The sequence below is a fragment of the Pangasianodon hypophthalmus genome, chromosome 1, assembly GCF_027358585.1.
Source record: "Pangasianodon hypophthalmus isolate fPanHyp1 chromosome 1, fPanHyp1.pri, whole genome shotgun sequence".
Classification (NCBI taxonomy): Eukaryota; Metazoa; Chordata; class Actinopteri; order Siluriformes; family Pangasiidae; genus Pangasianodon; species Pangasianodon hypophthalmus.
Window position 1 is genome coordinate 16412801 of NC_069710.1, and position 18503 is coordinate 16431303.

General features: G+C 38.3%; 1 protein-coding gene across 4 annotated transcripts in view; it reads right to left on the reverse strand.

Annotated features, from left to right (window-relative positions):
- The window catches only part of grik2 (glutamate receptor, ionotropic, kainate 2), a 150292-nt gene that overhangs the window by 61877 nt on the left and 69912 nt on the right, over positions 1-18503 (reverse strand). For all 4 annotated transcript variants that reach the window (XM_034305786.2, XM_034305791.2, XM_034305793.2 and 1 more), the window contains 3 exons: positions 5615-5758; positions 4029-4136; positions 2081-2194 (listed from right to left, as the gene is read on the reverse strand). In XM_034305786.2, the coding sequence (XP_034161677.1) occupies positions 2081-2194; positions 4029-4136; positions 5615-5758 (366 nt within the window). The remainder of the gene's footprint in view (positions 1-2080; positions 2195-4028; positions 4137-5614; positions 5759-18503) is intronic.

The following is an 18503-nucleotide window of genomic DNA, read 5'->3' on the forward strand; positions in this document are numbered from 1 at the left end:
ATAAATAGTAACTGTCTCTGATCACATTTTCAGATACAGGGTTAGGTGGGTCATCTGGATTTCCCACATACAGTGTATATATTTCCTCTAAAACAATACATAGAGTAGCTCTTGATTAGAGTAGCCCCAACTACAGTATATTAAAAAATAGAATTGAGAAGTCTATGATTTTTAACCTATATTGCACATAATCTTACAGAATACTAAGCAACACTTGTGGATTATTGTGTATTAAGCCGCTATGTGGATTATTATTTTCACCTCAGGAGAATGTGATTTCCTCTTTTGCACCAGGGAAGTCTTTTTGATCATGACACGTCCAGAGCTCAAGATTATTTGCATTCACTTCCAGCCCATTAAAAACACTTTCTACAAAGGAACTACACAGTGGAAGCGCTAGCAAACCTAAGTGCATAAAAATTTGATGAAAAGGCTCACTTTCATCACTTAGTCCTCAACTCCTTTACTTTTCTCTCTTTTTCTCTTTTGCTCATTTGTAATACCTTTAAACTTCAGACACCTTTCAAAAAGACCAAGGATTTGTACTGCTTCATTCATTCTGATCAGCCACCTAAACATTGTGTGTGCAGAGTAAATAGGACACCACATATTGGATTCAGTTTTGAATTAATTGTTTCACTTTCTTAGGACGCATGATGCAACTCCTACTAGGAGAAAGGAGCAGAGTGTAGATTCTAGGATCACACTGTTGTGTCGTTGTGGAGTGTGTACTCTAAATACTCCTCCTTTCCTGGATACCACAACATCACACCAGTGAATAGGCAAGCAAAACTAATGTCTATTTTTATGCAGTTTACATTTCTTTTAGGTTGCATTAATGAAGCTGAAGAATGGAACACAACATGGCTATCATGGCTATGGCTTTCAATCCTAAACAGCAAAGCATAATGTCCAGATATCCTTTTGCCTTCTAACTATCCTGGCTTGGGATATGAATATTAGGGAGGTGGCTGTGCTGATTTTAAAGAAAGTACAGAAAAGTACAGAACACCTGCAGGTATTCACCTGTTTTGATGCCATACTCCCCAATACTCATAAACCTCCCTAGGGTAATATTTAGTCCATGTGCTGCTTTGTAGCCATTAATGTTATCATTTTAAAACCCTCACATTATTTTTAACAGGACCTAACAGAGTCCATAAAAACTAGAACCAGCCTTCGCAGTAAAATGTTGCAAGTGATGCAACAGTATAGAAATTTCGAAAGCCTTTTTCAAATAATTTCATATTTGGGGAAAAGTTTTAACTATATGTGTCTATGTGTTGATTTTGATATTCGCGAACCTCTCTCTTTTGTCAAGTGTATAGATAACAGGACAGCTGGGGAAATATTTCTTTCTTTCTTTCTTTCTTTCTTTAAAGCATAAGCATACAGTATAACATATATTCCATTCTGAGTCAGATGAAGCCATCCTTTAAAGGTAGCTGCCTCACTGGGCAGAATGTTAACTAAAAGCGAACTTCAACAACATTACTCTTGCTAAAAAATGAATTATAATTGAATTATAAATTACAGATAAGATAGCAAGACAAGATGTGATGTCACTTAACATTTGCTAGTCCACAATACAACTTCTGACAATTTAACAAACACAAGTGACTTTTACTTCAGTAAAGTGAAACAATAAAAAAAATGTTAGCTATCTATAAAACAGGCAAATAGCCAAGATTTGCAAACATACTCCTCCATCAGAGAGACAGTTTTGTTTGCCTTGTTTCCCTAAACCTGCATAGAACCCCAGTGGAATTGCCTACACAGAGAGGGGTACTTACAATGCTGCCTTCCAATTTGGCCACAAAACAGGCACCTCAGTGGGAAGCTGCCTCCTGACTGGGACAGTCATTTTCCTGAGCGTGTGCAAAAGCTGCCCAAAATTGCTGCTTACCTAGGAGGCTTTCCTCCATTTGAAAAACACTAACAGAGCATCTTAACATTCTGCATGGCACTATTATTATTTACTTGTCATTTAATTTTTTATGTTAGTTGTAATTCAATTCAGTAGTTAAAACAGGTATTAACTTTAGAAAGACACTCCTCCAAAACATAATGTTATATTTACCAGTATTGTAGACACATATAGTGTCCTGTTGGTAAGCGAGTCTGTGATGTTCGCCATCTTTCCCTTCTGACTTTCAGTCATGTTCAGGCCACTTACAGGGTCCCATGTTCCAATCTGCAAAAAATCATACCAAACATTTATAAGGTGACATCATTACAGCTAGGCCTGTGTCATATTGATTTTTCCCCTACTTATAATTTACAAATTAAATAAATTGTGATAAACAATTTAATTACCCAGAACCAACAGCCTAAAAAAGGAGCATTTCCACCAAAGCTTAAGAAAAAGCTTAAGAAAAGTTGGGACTGGTTTAATAATATTACCAGCTGTGCAGTTGGGAACTGTTTGCTGACAGTATCAGCTGCAAAAACTCAATTTACAAATTATTTTTGTTTGTTTTTTTGCTTATGTTTTGCAAAAATTCTTCAAAGATTCTTTTACAAATTAGTTGTCTAACATCCACATGGCTGACAGTTGCTCTGTTGAGTACCATTGATTATCTTGTTACAATGGCACCTGTCAAGGGGTGGGATATAGTAGGCAGCAAGTGAACAGTCAGATCTCAAAGTTGTTGTGTTGGAAGAAGGAAAAATTGGCAAGTGTAACATTCTAAGTGACTTTGACAAGGGCCAAATTGTGATGGCTAGAGGACTGGGTCAGTGCATCACAAAAATGCCAGGGCTTGTGGGGTGTTCCCGGTATGCAGTGGTTAGTACCTGTCAAAAGTGGCCTAAGGAAGGACAAACGGTGAACTGGCGACAGGGTCATGGGAGCCCAAGGCTCATTGAGAGAAGGGGAGAGAAGGCTAGCCCATCTGGTCTGATCCCACAGAATAGTTACTGTAGCACAACCTGCTTAAAAGTTAATGCTGGCTATTATAGAAAGGAGTCAGTACACACAGTGCATCGCAGCTTGTATGGGGCTGTGTAGCCTCAGGCTGGTCAGAGTGCCCATGCTGACCCCTGTCCACCACTGAAAGCGCCTACAATGGGCACGTGACCATCAGAACTGGACCATGGAGCAGTGGAAGAAGGTGGCCTGGTCTGATGAATCATGTTTTATTTTACGTCATGTGGACAGCCGGGTTTGTGCGTCGCTTACCTGGGGACCTACACAGTATTAGGCAGGTGGTGTTAATGTTATGGCTGATTGGTGTAGCTAACTGATGTTTACTACATATGTACCAAATATTAGCTCAGTTGAACATACAGTGATCAAATTTATTTCACATTAATGAACTCGAAACATTCTTTTTTCAGCCTTTGCAGAGAGTGAATACTGTGCAGGAAAATATTAAATTATTATATCACAAGCGTAATTACAGAAATATGTTTTATATGAAATAACAGTATAACAAAGTGAAAAACTGGTGATCTAAACAGGAAAGCGACATTGATATTTTTTGTTTTATTATATTTAGTTTTAGCTCCAAGCTTTAGAAAATATTGCAGTGTAAAGTCATAACTGGCAATATGTCTACAGGAAATGATGGCTGACGTAAACTTGTCCAAAGAGAGAGAGAGAGAGAGAGAGAGAGAGAGAGAGAGGGAGAGAGACAGACTCTTAAGCCTGGCACAATTAATCCTGAAGATGCACTTGAGGGTTGTACACTCCACAGAGAGAGCACAGACAGGCCACACACTCTCACCAATTCAAAAACAAAGTGCTTCAGATGTCTTCAGAAAACGTCTAAGCTGTAGTTTGTAATTGCAAATCAACTCTTTAATTCAGGTTTTATGACACTGGAGGGCTTCTGAAGCTCTTTTATTAATCGAGTAAATTATTCATGGAGGTGCCGAGACATGCGCCAGCGAGATGGGAGGTCACAGGCAGCTGAGAGGGAAACTCTTGTGAGACTGTGAGTGTGGGTATGGATATGTGTGTGCAAATGTGTACTCTGTGCTCCTACGAATGATGTTCAGGTTAAACCCTGTTGTACACAGCTTACCTTCTCCAGTCCTTCCTCTTTCAGGCTGATCACATCCAGATCGAAATCTGTCCTTAAGCCATTGGTTTTGTTGAAATTTATCCGCCCGGTCAAGCCATCCCAGTGGGCCTGCGGGTGTGAGAGAAATATTCATCATCACCAGGCAGCATCGGCTAAGAAGACTCCATCCCTCTTTGGCAAAACGGAAGAAATTCATAATTCATTGAAACACACAGCTCACCTTCAAGCAGGCCGCAAAAGCAGATACAGCTCTCACAGTCACACAGAGAGATCAAGCACAATAGTCCACACACACAGACGGAGACAAAGACACATTTAGGAGTGTTTTTCTAGGACTTCTCTGAGTGTTGGCTTATTTCTAAACATAGAAAGAGCTCTAGAAGCAGATGAGAGATAAATTTGCTCATATGGTGTTTTAGTGTTCTTGTGAGAATTATAGCAATTTAATGTGCCAGTGTCTTTGCTCTGCCATGCAGATGGATGTTTTTTACTATTTCATTGCTTTGCTGCTTATACAAATATTGGTATAACTGGTGTTAGATACTAAATTTGATACATACTGATCACCAGTTAACAAATTCTAAAACATTTTCAAGGGGGTAGGGGCTTTATGTGAGGGGAGATTTTGGATGTTCATTTAGTATGAATTTCATCAGAATTCATGTTACGGTGATGTTGAATTCTCAAAGCTATGTTTTGTTTTTTTTTTAAATAATAAAGCTGGTGAGGAAAAGACTGTTTATAGCTGCTATAATCTTATTGACAACATCAACTAACTTGACTGGTGGTGGACATTCCATGGTATTAAATGTAACTATAATTTATTTTATTTTAGTTGGACATATAGGTCTCATGAAACATCCACCAGAATTTCCTGTATAAATCTCAAATATGGGTGGCATTAAAATTATAATATGTGAAAACATGAATCCAAAAGGAAAGGAAAATGGAGGCAACAGTTATATAAAGGGAAAGTTTCTGGTTATTTGTTTAAACCAGGGTTACATCATCCCCTTGCAACTCCTCTCAAACTGAATCCTTCAGTTTCCTTAATACATTTTCTTAATGCCAACTATTTACACAGATTATGTGTGTATTTAGAGTTCAGGTGTGCAGAGTTAAAAAGCAGTTCTTTTTAGAGCTACACTCCAGCATACTGTTCATAGCTACGCTTCTAGTTGAAGCACAAAAGGACTGAAAAGAGGCCAGAAGAGCTGAGAACACACTGGGGTTAGGCCCAAGTGGATAGATTTGAACTGATCTGTGCTGCAGCAGTTCTTTGTGCTTTAATGTGTTAGAATCCTATGCAATACAGTGGTCTAAGCCAACCTATGATATCATGCAGAGAAAGCCCAGGGTCTTAGCCGCTCTAAATGACTGCAGAATCCTGTACTGACAGACAGGGTTCAGATTAGACAATCTGTTTTTTCTTAAACTGGCATGTGGAAGAGTAATTATGGACAATTAAGATTCATTTTTGGTGAGAGAGCTGTCTTAAGGAGCAGCAGGTAAGGTCCCATCTCTTAGAGGGAACAGACACGCAGTAAATACACTTCCAAGTCAGTGTGTAAAACGTAGTGAAGTACCTCTTTGATGAGCGTCATGAAGCGGTTACCGAAGCGCCAGGGTTTGTGCCGGTTACACTGGAGAGAGCTGACTGTGATCTGAGGAGACTGCTGCACCGCGACGGCCACCACATGCACTGCATCGTACATCAGTGCTGCATCCGTCTGGAGGCATAAAAACACACAAACACAACCATATCAGTCTTACACACCAATATCAGTTCTGTTCTGTTAGAATAAAACTATCACTTCTCATGTTAACTGAGGTGGTAACAAAAATAAGTCACTGTCACTGGCTCCAAGGGAAATAATGACATTAGCAGACTGGCATGAGCTGTAGGTGCGAGTATCTGACAGTTCAATGTCAGACATGCCTGTATGTATCTAATATTGTAAAACTGTCATACCACAGGACAAAAAAAGGAAAAAATCTAATTAGTGTTTATCTCAGATGATTGGAACGCAATCACCGCAGCTCTCTACATTTGTTGGTATGGAAATCATGCCTAGGGGTGTGTCAGAAATCACTATCCTGTTGAATAAATCATGACCAAACCTGTCATTTCCAGCTTTTTCTCTCTGATTGTCTGCCCGCAAGCATTAGGACTAAAGACAGCTCTGCTGCAATAATATGGGAGAATCACTTGGGGGATGTTTCCATGTTTGTGCTGATATCAATCAAAGAACAATCAGGATGGCTGAGAATATATTGGCTGAAAGCTCATCAGTCTCTTTGGGCAGCCCCATTATTAGAGCTAACTGCTTTCCCTTACTAAAAGCACATCTGAACCTGGGCATCCATATAGCACTGAGTCAAACTGTCCGCAAATACGAAACTAGCAACAAATTGAGTCTGAGAGTACACCACCGATGCTCTGTATTATGGGAACATCTTCCATCGTCCACAAAGGACAATAAGACATGAACAACAAGAGAAGAGGTTAGGTGAACATAGTGATCATGAAAGAGTTTCACATCACGAAAGCTGTGTTTGAGATAGTGAGGTATTGAAGGTGGACATGTTTTGAGACAGTTATTACAGGTATTTCGCCTGTTGAAATGGGTCCGAAGGTCCCTTCATACTCAGCATGCTGGTGGGATTTTGAACAGGCTGGAAAGAGTGTGATATTAATAATCTGATAGTGTTGATAAAAGAGAGCAGATGTGAAAGTGCTATGGGGTTGAAAGCTCACCTATGGACTCTTAAAGCAGGGCCTGGAGGAACAGTTCTGAACAACTGCTGGTCAGAATGACTGAAGCGGTGTGTGCATGAGAATGTGAGTGTGAAAGGACATGAATGAGCTGCCTCTCACTAATACAGACAGCAGCGTCTCATACATTTGTTTGCGACGCCAAGCCTCTCAATCAATCAGAGTTAGATTGGACTGTAAAGTGGCAGCTGCTAGTCTGAGAAAGCAGCTGGGATAAGAGGAAGACAATGTCAGAGGCCATGATTTCACTCTACACTTTATTCATCCACCCCCTCATCTAACCCTCCGTGACCATCACACCAAAGGGTCCCTGGGGAGATGTGTATGCTGGCCTGTCAGACGAGATGGCACTAGCTCTCAGCGGCATTGCTACCCATCTGCAGAAAGCACACGTCACACTCAGTCACAGCAAAAAGTCGATGAGCGCCACACGCGCATCATGAATAATAAATAAGTAATAACACCAGAGGAGCAGGAGACAAGGCCTCCTACTGAATACTGAGTGAACATCGTCATTCTCTCCTCTGTGACTTCTACCAGCGTAGAACAGTGGCGTATCATCAAAGTGTTCATGGTGCATACAATCTCTTCTGGGAGGCAAGCTTTGTTGTGTGTTCAACATTTGTTGAATATATTTCATAATGTCTTTAAAACATATAACACAGAGACAGAATAGCAGGCCAAAAGGCAGACAGAGGGATAGAACTACATATTGATCACTGGGGAACACTAACAGAAAAGGGAATGGGTTGAAAGCCCATCCCCTGCATTTTAAAAATGTCTTAGCATTTTTCTGAAAATTGTGTAATGCATTCCTGCAGATTTGTGGTGGGTTTGAAATACAGTGGTGCTTAAAAGGTTGTGAACCCTTTAGAACTTTCTATATTGCTGCATAAATATGAAAAGCATTATCAGATTTTCACAGTCCTAAAAGTAGATAAAGAGAACCCAATTAAACAACTGAGACAAAAATATTATACTTGGTCATTCCTTCCTTGAAAAAAAAATGATCCAATATTACATATCTGTGAGAGGCAAAAGAATGTGAACCTTTACATGTAGTATCTGGTGTGCACCCTTGTGCAGCAATAACTCCAACTATACGTTTCTGGTAACTGGTGATCAGTCTTGCCCATTGGCTTGGAAGAATTTTAGCCCATTCCTCAGTACAGACCAACTTCAACTCTGGGATGTTGGTGGGTTTCCTCTGCTTGCTTCAGGTACTTCCACAATGTTTCTATTGGATTAGGGTCATTATTTTGACTTGGCCATTCCAAAACATTAACTTTATTCTTCTTTAACCATTCTTTGGCAGAGTGTGTGCTTAGGGTTGTTGTCTTGCTGTATGACCCATTTTCTCTTGAGTTTCAGTTCACGGACAGATGTACTAACATTTTCCTTTAGACTTTGCTGGTATAATTCAGAATTCATTGTTCCATCAATGATGGCAAGCCGTCCTGGCCCAGATGCAGAAAAACAGGCCCAAACCATGATACTACCACCACCATGTTTCACAGATGGGATAAAGTTCTTATGCTGGAATGCAGTGTTCAGACACAATGCTTCTCCAAACACAATGCTTCTCTTTTAAACCAAAAAGTTCTATTTTGGTCTCATCCATCCACAAAACATTTTTCCAATAGAATTCTGTCTTGTCCATTTGATCTTTAGCAAACTGCAGATGGGCAGCAATGTTCTTTTTGGAGAGTGGCTTTCTCCTTGCAACCCTGCCATGTACACCATTGTTGTTCAGTGGTCTCCTGAAGGTGGACTCATGAACATTAACATTAGCCAACGTGAGAGAGGCCTTTAGTTGCTTAGAAGTTACCCTGCGCTCCTTTGTGACCTCGCAGACTATTACATGTCTTGCTCTTGTAGTGATCTTTGTTGGTTGACCACTCCTGGGGAGGGGAACAATGGTCTTGAATTTCCTTCATTTGTACACAATCTGTCTGACTGTGGATTGGTGGAGTCCAAACTCTTTAGAGTTGGTTTTGTAAGCTTTTCCAGCCTGATGAGCATCAACAACTCTTTTTCTGAGGTCCTCAGAAATCTCCTTTGTTCATGCCTTGATACACTTCCACGAACATGTGTTGTGAAGATCAGACATTGATAGATCCCTGTTCTTTAAATAAAACAGGGTGCTCACTCACACCTGATTGTCGTCCCATTGATTCAGAACATCTGACTCTAATTTCATCTTCAAATTAGCTGCTAATCCTAGAGGTTCACACAATTTTGTCTTTTGCCACTCACATATATGTAATACTGGATCATTTTCCTCAATATATAAATAGCCAAGTATGATATTTTTTGTCTCATTTGTTTAATTGGGTTGTCTTTGTCTACTTTTAGGACTTTTGTGATCATCTATTGATGTTGTAGGTCATATTTATTCAGATATATAGAAAATTCTAAAGGGTTCACAAACCTCCAAGTACCACTGTATTATAAAGACAAACCTGCTCAAAAACATCATAACAATATTGTGTGTACTGTATTTCCATACAAAACAAATATGCAGCTAATGTAAACTTTAGTTAGGATTGTCACAAGTTTGAAAGTCATTCAGTTAAGTCTTTAACCAACTGTGAACTGATTTCACCTCACTGACACTGGTTAATTAAAGCAAGAGTTCTCAAAATTTCCAATTCAAGTGACCAGTTAAACAGATACAAATGTATGAATAAATCAGATTTTGATAAAAGTGAGACAGAAGAATTAAACAACTGGCCTAGACAGGCGGTAGGCGATTCAGCTATATAAATAACTTAGCTATGTGCAAATGCTTGCGTAGTTAGGTAGCTAGTTTACATTAGGTATGTATGTTCATGTGTGTTTGTTTGTTTGTTTGTTTGTTTGTTTGTCATTGCTCATCAGGCATAACTTGGATAAGTAGAATCCTTACTCATATCTTCTCTTGCATTGTAGCCTATGCTTGTAAATATGCTCCATCTGGGATCGGAGATACACATAACTTCAGCATGCTACAGATCAAGATGGCTGCCACATTACCCTCTATCATATCTATTAAAAGAAATCCACCTCCTAAGATGTGATTGGCTAACTAAAAAAGTATTAAAACAAAGAAGTTTGGAAATAAAATATTACACCGTTTTACACTTGCAGTGTGAGCTGAACTATATAAATTTAATTATTTTGTAAAATGAATAGCACAATTAAGCCAGTTAATGGGGAAGATAACTTTGTTATATATGGTGGTGCTGCACCGCTGTATAGATAGATAAGCAGAAAGAGGGGAGAGAGAACAACAGAGAGAGCAGATCATAGTGGATTTTAGCTGTACGAGCTGGAGTGTGCTATTCATTTCCCCAGCGTAACGCTCAGCAGAGCCCAACAGGCAGACTGGCAAATGATTTAGCAACACCGCCACTTCAATCTATAAACATCTCATTAAAATCAATTATGTCACTCCTGAAAGAAATTAAAGATAAATGTGTCAACCAATGTAAGTATTACCCCTGCTGAGTTCCCTTTTTTAACGCCTTTTTACTCCTCACGCTCGCTTACTTTTCCAGGCCGCTACGATAGGTTTTAATAAATCTCCCAGCTTCAGCTGGATTTAACACTATTATGAATTGTTAAAATGCTAGTGTCTGAAGTGGAGGATCCAGATTCCCCAGACTGTCAACTGCTGCGTAAGGAGAGGGGAGTTGATAGATGACACACACTTGCATTCTGCTTCTAACTGCAGCATGTTACACATGGTAGCACAAAGAACTATGACCCAAACGACTGTAGAAATATGATTAACATGATGCACTATAATTATGTTACACACATTCCGTAGTTTATTTACCATTACATGCAGAGGATTTTAACAGTGGTGCTTATTATTCAGGTTAAATGAATGCAGCCATATTGATTAAAGAATGCACTGTATATTAATACAACATAATCATTATTTTTAATTGTATACAGTGCCCTCCAGAATTATTGGCACCCTTCTATATAGAAAATGAATAATTGATGTTTGGACCTCAAACATTCATTTATTTATATGAATTTTTTTCAAACACGAAAAGCTTTTGAGTAGTACAATGTTTCCTACAAAACACTAATTTCAAAAAGATCAGCAATTAATATTTTGGCAGGACGGTGTGCTCATGGCTCCAATTCCTGGGAAATTTCAAACTGTGAAATTTTATGTTATGGCCCTAATAGTGTTTTAAACTGTTTATGTATTTTACATCCATTATCTTACTTGTGCAGGTCAACAACTATTTGTCTCTTTTGTGTTAAAGTTGTTTGGTCTTTGCCATGGTACTTCAGTCAGACAAGGGCATTTTACATGTGTGTAACCTTGTATTTATATCCCAGAGAAACCCCTGAGTTTTTCTAAGATGACAAATTGTTTGCATTTATTTAAAATATTCCTTGGCACATATATTTTTGAGAGAAAATATTATTTACAAAATATTACTAATTACTAATGACAATGATTTTTACTAGAATAAATATAAACAGATTTGAATTATTTGGTTTAATGTTTTTAATATAATCACTTTTGCTCAAGAGTGCCAATAATTGACGAGGACATTGTAGGTAAAAAAATATAATAATAATTATAGTAAAAATCTGGTATAAGTCCATTTTTGCACCTTGCAATCTGTTTATTGTCATAGCTCTTGCCTTTTCCTTTTCCTTCCACATTTTGATTTAACCAGCTCAAGCTGAGCAGTAAAGGTGAACCATGGCGGCTTGTGTGGGGTAGGAAATTGAAGGAAATCTCAGTCGCCCTTTCAGCAACATGCATTTCAGGTTATAGTACAATAAAGTAGGCTAGTGTTCCCTTGAGTCTAGAGCTATCTCAGTATATAGGCAGCAACACTAAGTCTGTGTAACAGGGCAGAATTTATTTGTGAGAAGGGGCTGCACTGCTCGCTCACAGCTTGCTCACAGTCACACTGCTTTGGCTCCTTTGATTGAAACATAAAGAAACATAAACACCCTGAAAAAGTAGATGCACTCTGAAGCAATGAGAAGGAACACTCTAGCTTGCCACAGGCTCTGCAGAAATGCCATTATGGCCAGCTCAGTGGAATTAAAAAAAAAAGAAAGCACAGAAAAACACAGAACAATCTTATTCTCAACAGCAAGTCCCTTGCAGCAGACCCACATTGAGAGGTCAGATTAATGTGCGTGATGCTGCCCACAATCATTACCGCAGTATAAGGGATAAAGCTTTCGCTTGTTTATATCTCAGTCTAAAATAAACGTATAAATTTTAAAATCTGGTTAACCCCAAAAGGGAAAAGGGACAGCATTGTACTTAAACATTTAGTGAACTTAAATCAACCTATTTATTAATTATTCTAATTTCATATGAGATTATAAAACTTATAAATATGACCATAAAACCATGTCTATCTTTATAACAACCTCATAGCCTACAGACTGACAGGCTCTTCATAAATCTAATAATCATTCCATGTTTAATAATAGTATATTTTATTTTGTCTAAATAAAGGGCAAAGATTTATAATATAAATATTTATATCATAAATTTGATTACTTTTGTCATCTCTATATTATCTCTACATTTATAACCTAATACTTAGTTACTTACACAACATTAGTGTCACGTTATCAAAAAATTGTACTATTAGAAAATGAGTAATCGCTTTGATTATCAGCATCATCCACATCAGTCTCTCTCATCATCTGAGATAAAAGTCACTCGTGGCATTTTAAGAATATAGGAAGTTGTCTTTTCACTCCACTGATCACTGTCTGATTTTACATCGGTGGTGAAATAATTATGGATCAGTTCTGTTCTCTTCCTAAATTTATGATGTTTTTGATATTATATTAAATAGAATTTTGTCTGCTGCCATCTTTGCAGTGTAAGTAACAGAGCATGTTCATTGCAGATAATTTGATAGCCACTATTTAAACTGTTCACAAACTCAATTGGTTAGACATATCTGTTTTGCTATAGCATTGTGTCCATTTGATCAAAGTGTTTTAGACGTTTTATTGTTTTTATTATTGCAGGCAGATATCCTACGCAAGGTTAAAAAGTAAATAACACAATATAAAAAAAATAAAATAGTAAAATTCCACAACATTTTGGTTCAATATAATTAGTGTTTAAGTGGCGGTATCACAGTTCCCAAATGGTACAACAAAAAAGTATTTGCCCTATTGTCGGGAGATTTCCATGGCCATTCGTGTCAAAGGAGCAAAATTGTCTGGGCTTTCTGTGTGGGAGGAATGGGATACTCTCTCCCCTGTCAATTACAGCGACACTAGCCAATCTTGGGCATCTGTGAGCTCATGTGTGTAGAAAAGGGTAGATAGCATTTTCCTCCCAGTGTGTTACACTGTCCTGTGATGCAGCATGAGCAGCAGTTCAAAAAAGATGTGGTTCACTGGCTTTACATCCTCTCAGAGGAAGCGGAAGACGAATGTGTTAGCTTTCACCCTCCCTAGTTGGTAACTGTTGTATGATAGGAAAGCTATGCAGAAAACACCAAGTCCCAACTGTGACATCTGACAGGTTGTCACAGGTTATCATATGGAAGTGTTACATCAGAAAATAGACATGAATTTCTGGAATATAACAGGTTTATACTGAGCAAACTAAGAAAACAAAGACCTTTGGGCTTTGCTTTCATTTTGCCGTGCACTGATCTGTAACCTTAATAAATGAACATGAACATCCCTATAATATGCAGATAATAAAACTATGCATATTAGAGAAACTGACTGAAACAAATACAAGACCATACATGAGGCAGAAATACACTGAAATAACAAAATACCAGCTGTGCAATTAAATTTGCTGTTGTGGGAACTGGCCAGTGGTGACTATAACCCTCACCACACACATTTGCATTCTCTCAGAGATAACGGGTGACTGTTTGGTTTCAGGCTTGCAAACAATAATGAGAACAGTTCACTGCAGTTCATGCACATCACAGTTTTGCTCATTTGTCATTCAAGAAGACCTTGCTGTTATTTTCCATAAATACAACAAAATAAGTGCGTTGAGCCTTAAGATTATTCAAGGAGAATACGACACAGAAGAACTATGAGCACATTTAATCTGAAAGATCCTCTGCTTTAAACCAAATGCTGACAAGAGATTAAAAACAGAGAGAGAGAGAGAGAGAGATGTATGCATCAACTACACCAAATGGTGTCCTAAGTTAATATTCCTGAATACTCTAGTCCTGTGCATAAATGCGAGTGATTAGGCAATATAGCAGCTGCAGAAACATGAGGGAGAGATTTGTGTGCTGATGAATAGAGAGTAGCTCAACATGCAGACAGTCGCTCCCTTTTTCTTTAATCACATCTGATGCTTGGGCTACGCAAACGTATTGAACGCCACGCCCAGAGTGACTGGTTGATCAATAGCGTCCAGACGCACATAAACGGAAACCTTCCCTCTGAGAGCCCTCAGCTCACTGTGCATCAATGCTGCTGTCACCCACGGCTGCACTTCCAGAGAACGTCTGCACAGAAAAGGCCTGATTATGTGAATCACAGCCAGACCTGTGTGTGTATGTGTGTGTGTGTGTATACTGTGCTTTTTCTCAACAGCCTGGATGGTATTTTTCCTTTGTAGTTCAAGGATTACAGAATAAATATAATAATAGTAAAATATTTTTTATTAATAATAGTAAAAATCTTTACATGAAGAATCTACAATTAGCTTTAGTGTATTAATGGTGTTTGGATATTTTCCCCTGTATTAACAAAACTCCTATCTATCTATCTATCTATCTATCTATCTATCTATCTATCTATCTGTCTGTCTGTCTATCTGTCTGTCTGTCTATGTACCTGTCTGTCTGTCTATCTATCTTTCTATCTATTTATTGTTGGTAAACTCCACAATCAATGTTATAGAGACATTATAATATAGTGCAACGTTCTGCAGTAACCTTAGATTACGCTTTTGTGTGAGAGGGAATCTTATGTTTGATTAAAGAGCTCTAATGAGAGCTCTAATATGAGTCAGTGAAAAGTGTTGGGAGAAGAAGAGAAAGTGGGTGAAAAGAGAAGGAATTTATCATTAATCCCCTCAGTTAAGTTCATTAATGAGCCAGGTAGATGCAAATTAAGACAGCAGCTCAGTGGATGGTAATATATTTTGTCACTGTGTGTGTGTGTATGCTTTTTTCTTGAATCTTCAGGACTAAAATGTCCTGACTATGTAGCAAAACCAGAAAAAAATCAGGAAGAGTTATGAATTCAATATATATAGTACTGTGCAAAAGTTTTAAGTGCATGTAAAGAAATGCTGTAAAGCAAAGATTCCTTTAAAAATAAAGAAAATGAAGCACTTCTACATTTCAAACAATCTACTATAAAGAGCAGTAAACAGCACAGAAGTCAACAGAGTCAATATTTGTTGTGACAACCTTGTTTTTAAAAAAATGCATCAGTAGTCTCAGGTACACTTTGTGCTGTTTTATAAGGACATTGGCTGGTAAGTTTCTGAGCATCTTGCAGAATCTGCCACAGTTCTTCTGCAGACTTTGACTGTCACATTTACTTCTGTTTTCACAGGTAATCCCTGACAGCCAGCATCCATTGTTTAATCTATGTAATGTTTATGTAATGTTACCTTCTTTCCTGACATACAAACATTTTTATCTGTAACATTTAATTTACTACAAAATTAATTTAAAAAAATGTGTATGCCTTTTCTACAATACTGCATGTTACACATATATAAACCTATGTCCCAAAAGTCACGAAAATGTGAAAATGTGTGTGTGTGTGTATGTGTGTGTGTGTGTGTGTGTGTGTGTGTGTGTGTGTGCGCGCGCCTTCATGCCTGGGCCTTGATGCCACTTGTTCTCCTGGCTAGATAATCAGAAACAGCTCACAGCTCTTAATCCAAGGAGTGTGTTTGTTCATTCTCTAATCTCACTCCAGCTCTGCCCGTTGTGGCAGCAGAGCTCTATAAACACACACGCTCACACTCACTCAATCTCTCTCTTTCTCTGTGTGTGTGTGTGTGAGAGAGAGAGAGAGAAAGAGAGTGAGAGAGAGAGAGAGATTTCTCTGATTCTCTTTTGTCTACAATCCACAGGACATTTGATACATATTCCTCTGAAATGATAATATAAGAGGTGGTATACGATGGCAGAGCTTCAACTCTCTATCCTCTGAATCATCAAAGATTTGTGGCTCTTCTTTTCTCAATCTGCCAGGCTGCATCCCAACACCCCCCACCCTCCTTCAAACTCATTTACATCTCCATCTTCCAATCAGTTGCAATCCTCTTCAGTCTTCAGTTCTAAGTCTAAAAATAGAGGAGCCATTATTGATAACTAAGTAAACTTTAATAAATGCCCTTTATTGAAATAAATGAATCATAAAATTGCCTAGGCTCTGGGTGTTATAACAGGCTTGTGCTCCCTGTAATGAGTTTGTTATGGCGCTGTGGCTGCCTGGCAGGAGTGAGGGTGACAGCCAGAATGCTGCACTCACAAAATAATACTCACTCACTTGTCAATCAAGCACCTGCATAAGGAGAGTCCAGGTTCATGCTGGGATTGACAGATTGATGGCTTTATTTGCTAGCGGTTCTGCCTGACAGTACTTTTTGAACATGTCAGTGGGGATGATTATTATAAATAAACTCTTTAATTGGCTGTACATTTTATTCCCCATAATGAAAAGATAGTAGATGAAGGAAAGCATAAATAGACACGAACAAGTGCGTTGCCTGTATACATTTAACCAAAGAGGACTACCTTCAGGCTGTTGTTTGTTTGTCAAATTCTGCCAGAGGCAATCTTCCAGACAGAGTGTTGCACTCTTTTCTTTTGCTAGAACGAACGCATTCACTGCAATCTCTCCCATGGCTCCCACTGCTTCTGCCGCCTCCTGGTTCCTCTACGCCTCTTAAAACACAAATGCCTGTCTTAAACCCAAAGTCGTTCAGAGTTTTTGAGATGGAAGACATTATCAAGAGTATTAAAGAGTATGGAAAGATGCAAATGACCGGCGCACCTCGCCATTAGGGTTTTAAAATGTTTCACGAGAACACTGCTCGATGGGGAAGGAAATTGACTGTGTAAAACGTATTATTATGGCTGGCTTTCCGTTGTAATGACAATACGCTTTCCGTGCACCTCATCACCATGCTTGTCTGAAAAACGATAGAGGGAAATGATCCCTGAAGAAATACAGTGATAGAGGGAGATAGAGTACAGGGAATGACTTTTGGGATAAGGCTGTGGGACAGAGAGATGGAGAGAGAGTAGAAGTGACAAAGGTGAGTAGGTAGAGGTGGATGACAAATCAGTCAGGGGGTCAGCTCACAGAGTCATGTATGTGTGACTGGCTCTTGCGATATAATGATTTAATCACTCCTACATGACTTACACTGCCATGATGTTCAGAAACTAATATACTCCAATTATATAAATAACTGTGCAAGTTTGCCATTTAACACTTGAATTTATTCTTTTTAAATCGTAAAAGTAAAAGAGATTTTACTCTCAATTTACTTTATTTCTTTTTAATTCTGCATTCACTATTTGTCATGGTAGTGCTGATATGGCACTGGACTACAGCATCCATAAGCCATTGCACGCAATATATTCATGCATGCACCATGTCACATGACCAGAGCACCTGAATCATATTGTTATTTGATTATCACGGGTATTTAAGTCACGAATTATATAGCACTCCTTGTCTTTAGTTGTTGTCACCATTTTCTCGTGTCATGTTCATGGCGTTGTCTATTCTTGTAATTTCTCGTTCATATTTTCTAGTCTTTGTGTTTCATTTTGTTTTTCTCAAAATAAACGTTTACCTGCACTTGCATCTGTCTCCAACTACCATTCCTGACACTATTAACTAGTTTGTTACAATACCTTTTCAAACACGTGCCATGATCTCATTATGGACGCATTGATGGTGACCGTAATTGACTGCGGTTAAGTTAGCCAAGCAACGGTTAATCTAGCTACATATAAAACTTAGGGACACAATTTTAGACACGTTGTGGTAGTAATGCTAAACACTGAAGCATGAGCGGAAAAAAGAAGTGAGCAAAAAATGGCAGAGCTTGTGTAAAACAATACTTGTCATGCTCCAATCTTGCAATTTTTTTGGCCTCAAACCCAGTGTAAAGAGTCAACCAGTCATCTGAAAGAAGTGACAAGCAGTCCTCACAAAAGATAGTAACATTACCTTCGACTATCTGCTCAGTCACCTAAAAATTCACCACCCAGCTGAGTTTTCATGATTGTCTCTGCCAGCAAGCAGTTCCTGACCTATCCTGACCTGTTCTAACTCCACAAAGTATGATAGAAGCAGCCAGAGGTGGAAAGCCTGCACAAGAGCAGCAAGTACCTGATCTTGTTTTAAAGGGTGTGTAATAGGCATAACCAAGTACAATTGTTGTTATTCATAATAATAATAATAATAATAATAATTATTATTATTATTATTATTATTATTATTATAACAATTGGTTGCCTTCCAGAACCTTGCTTTTTTTTTTTTTTTTTTTTTTTTTTCATGTAAACCTAATGACACTTAACATTACCACTCCATAACTTATTTTTCATTTGTATTAATCTGGATGTTGCAGATGATTAAATCATTAATCGAGATTTTTTTTATAATGGTAAATTGTGATCTGGGAAAATCAATATCTCACAAGCCTAATGTGTGAGAAATGAGAAAATAAATCAACT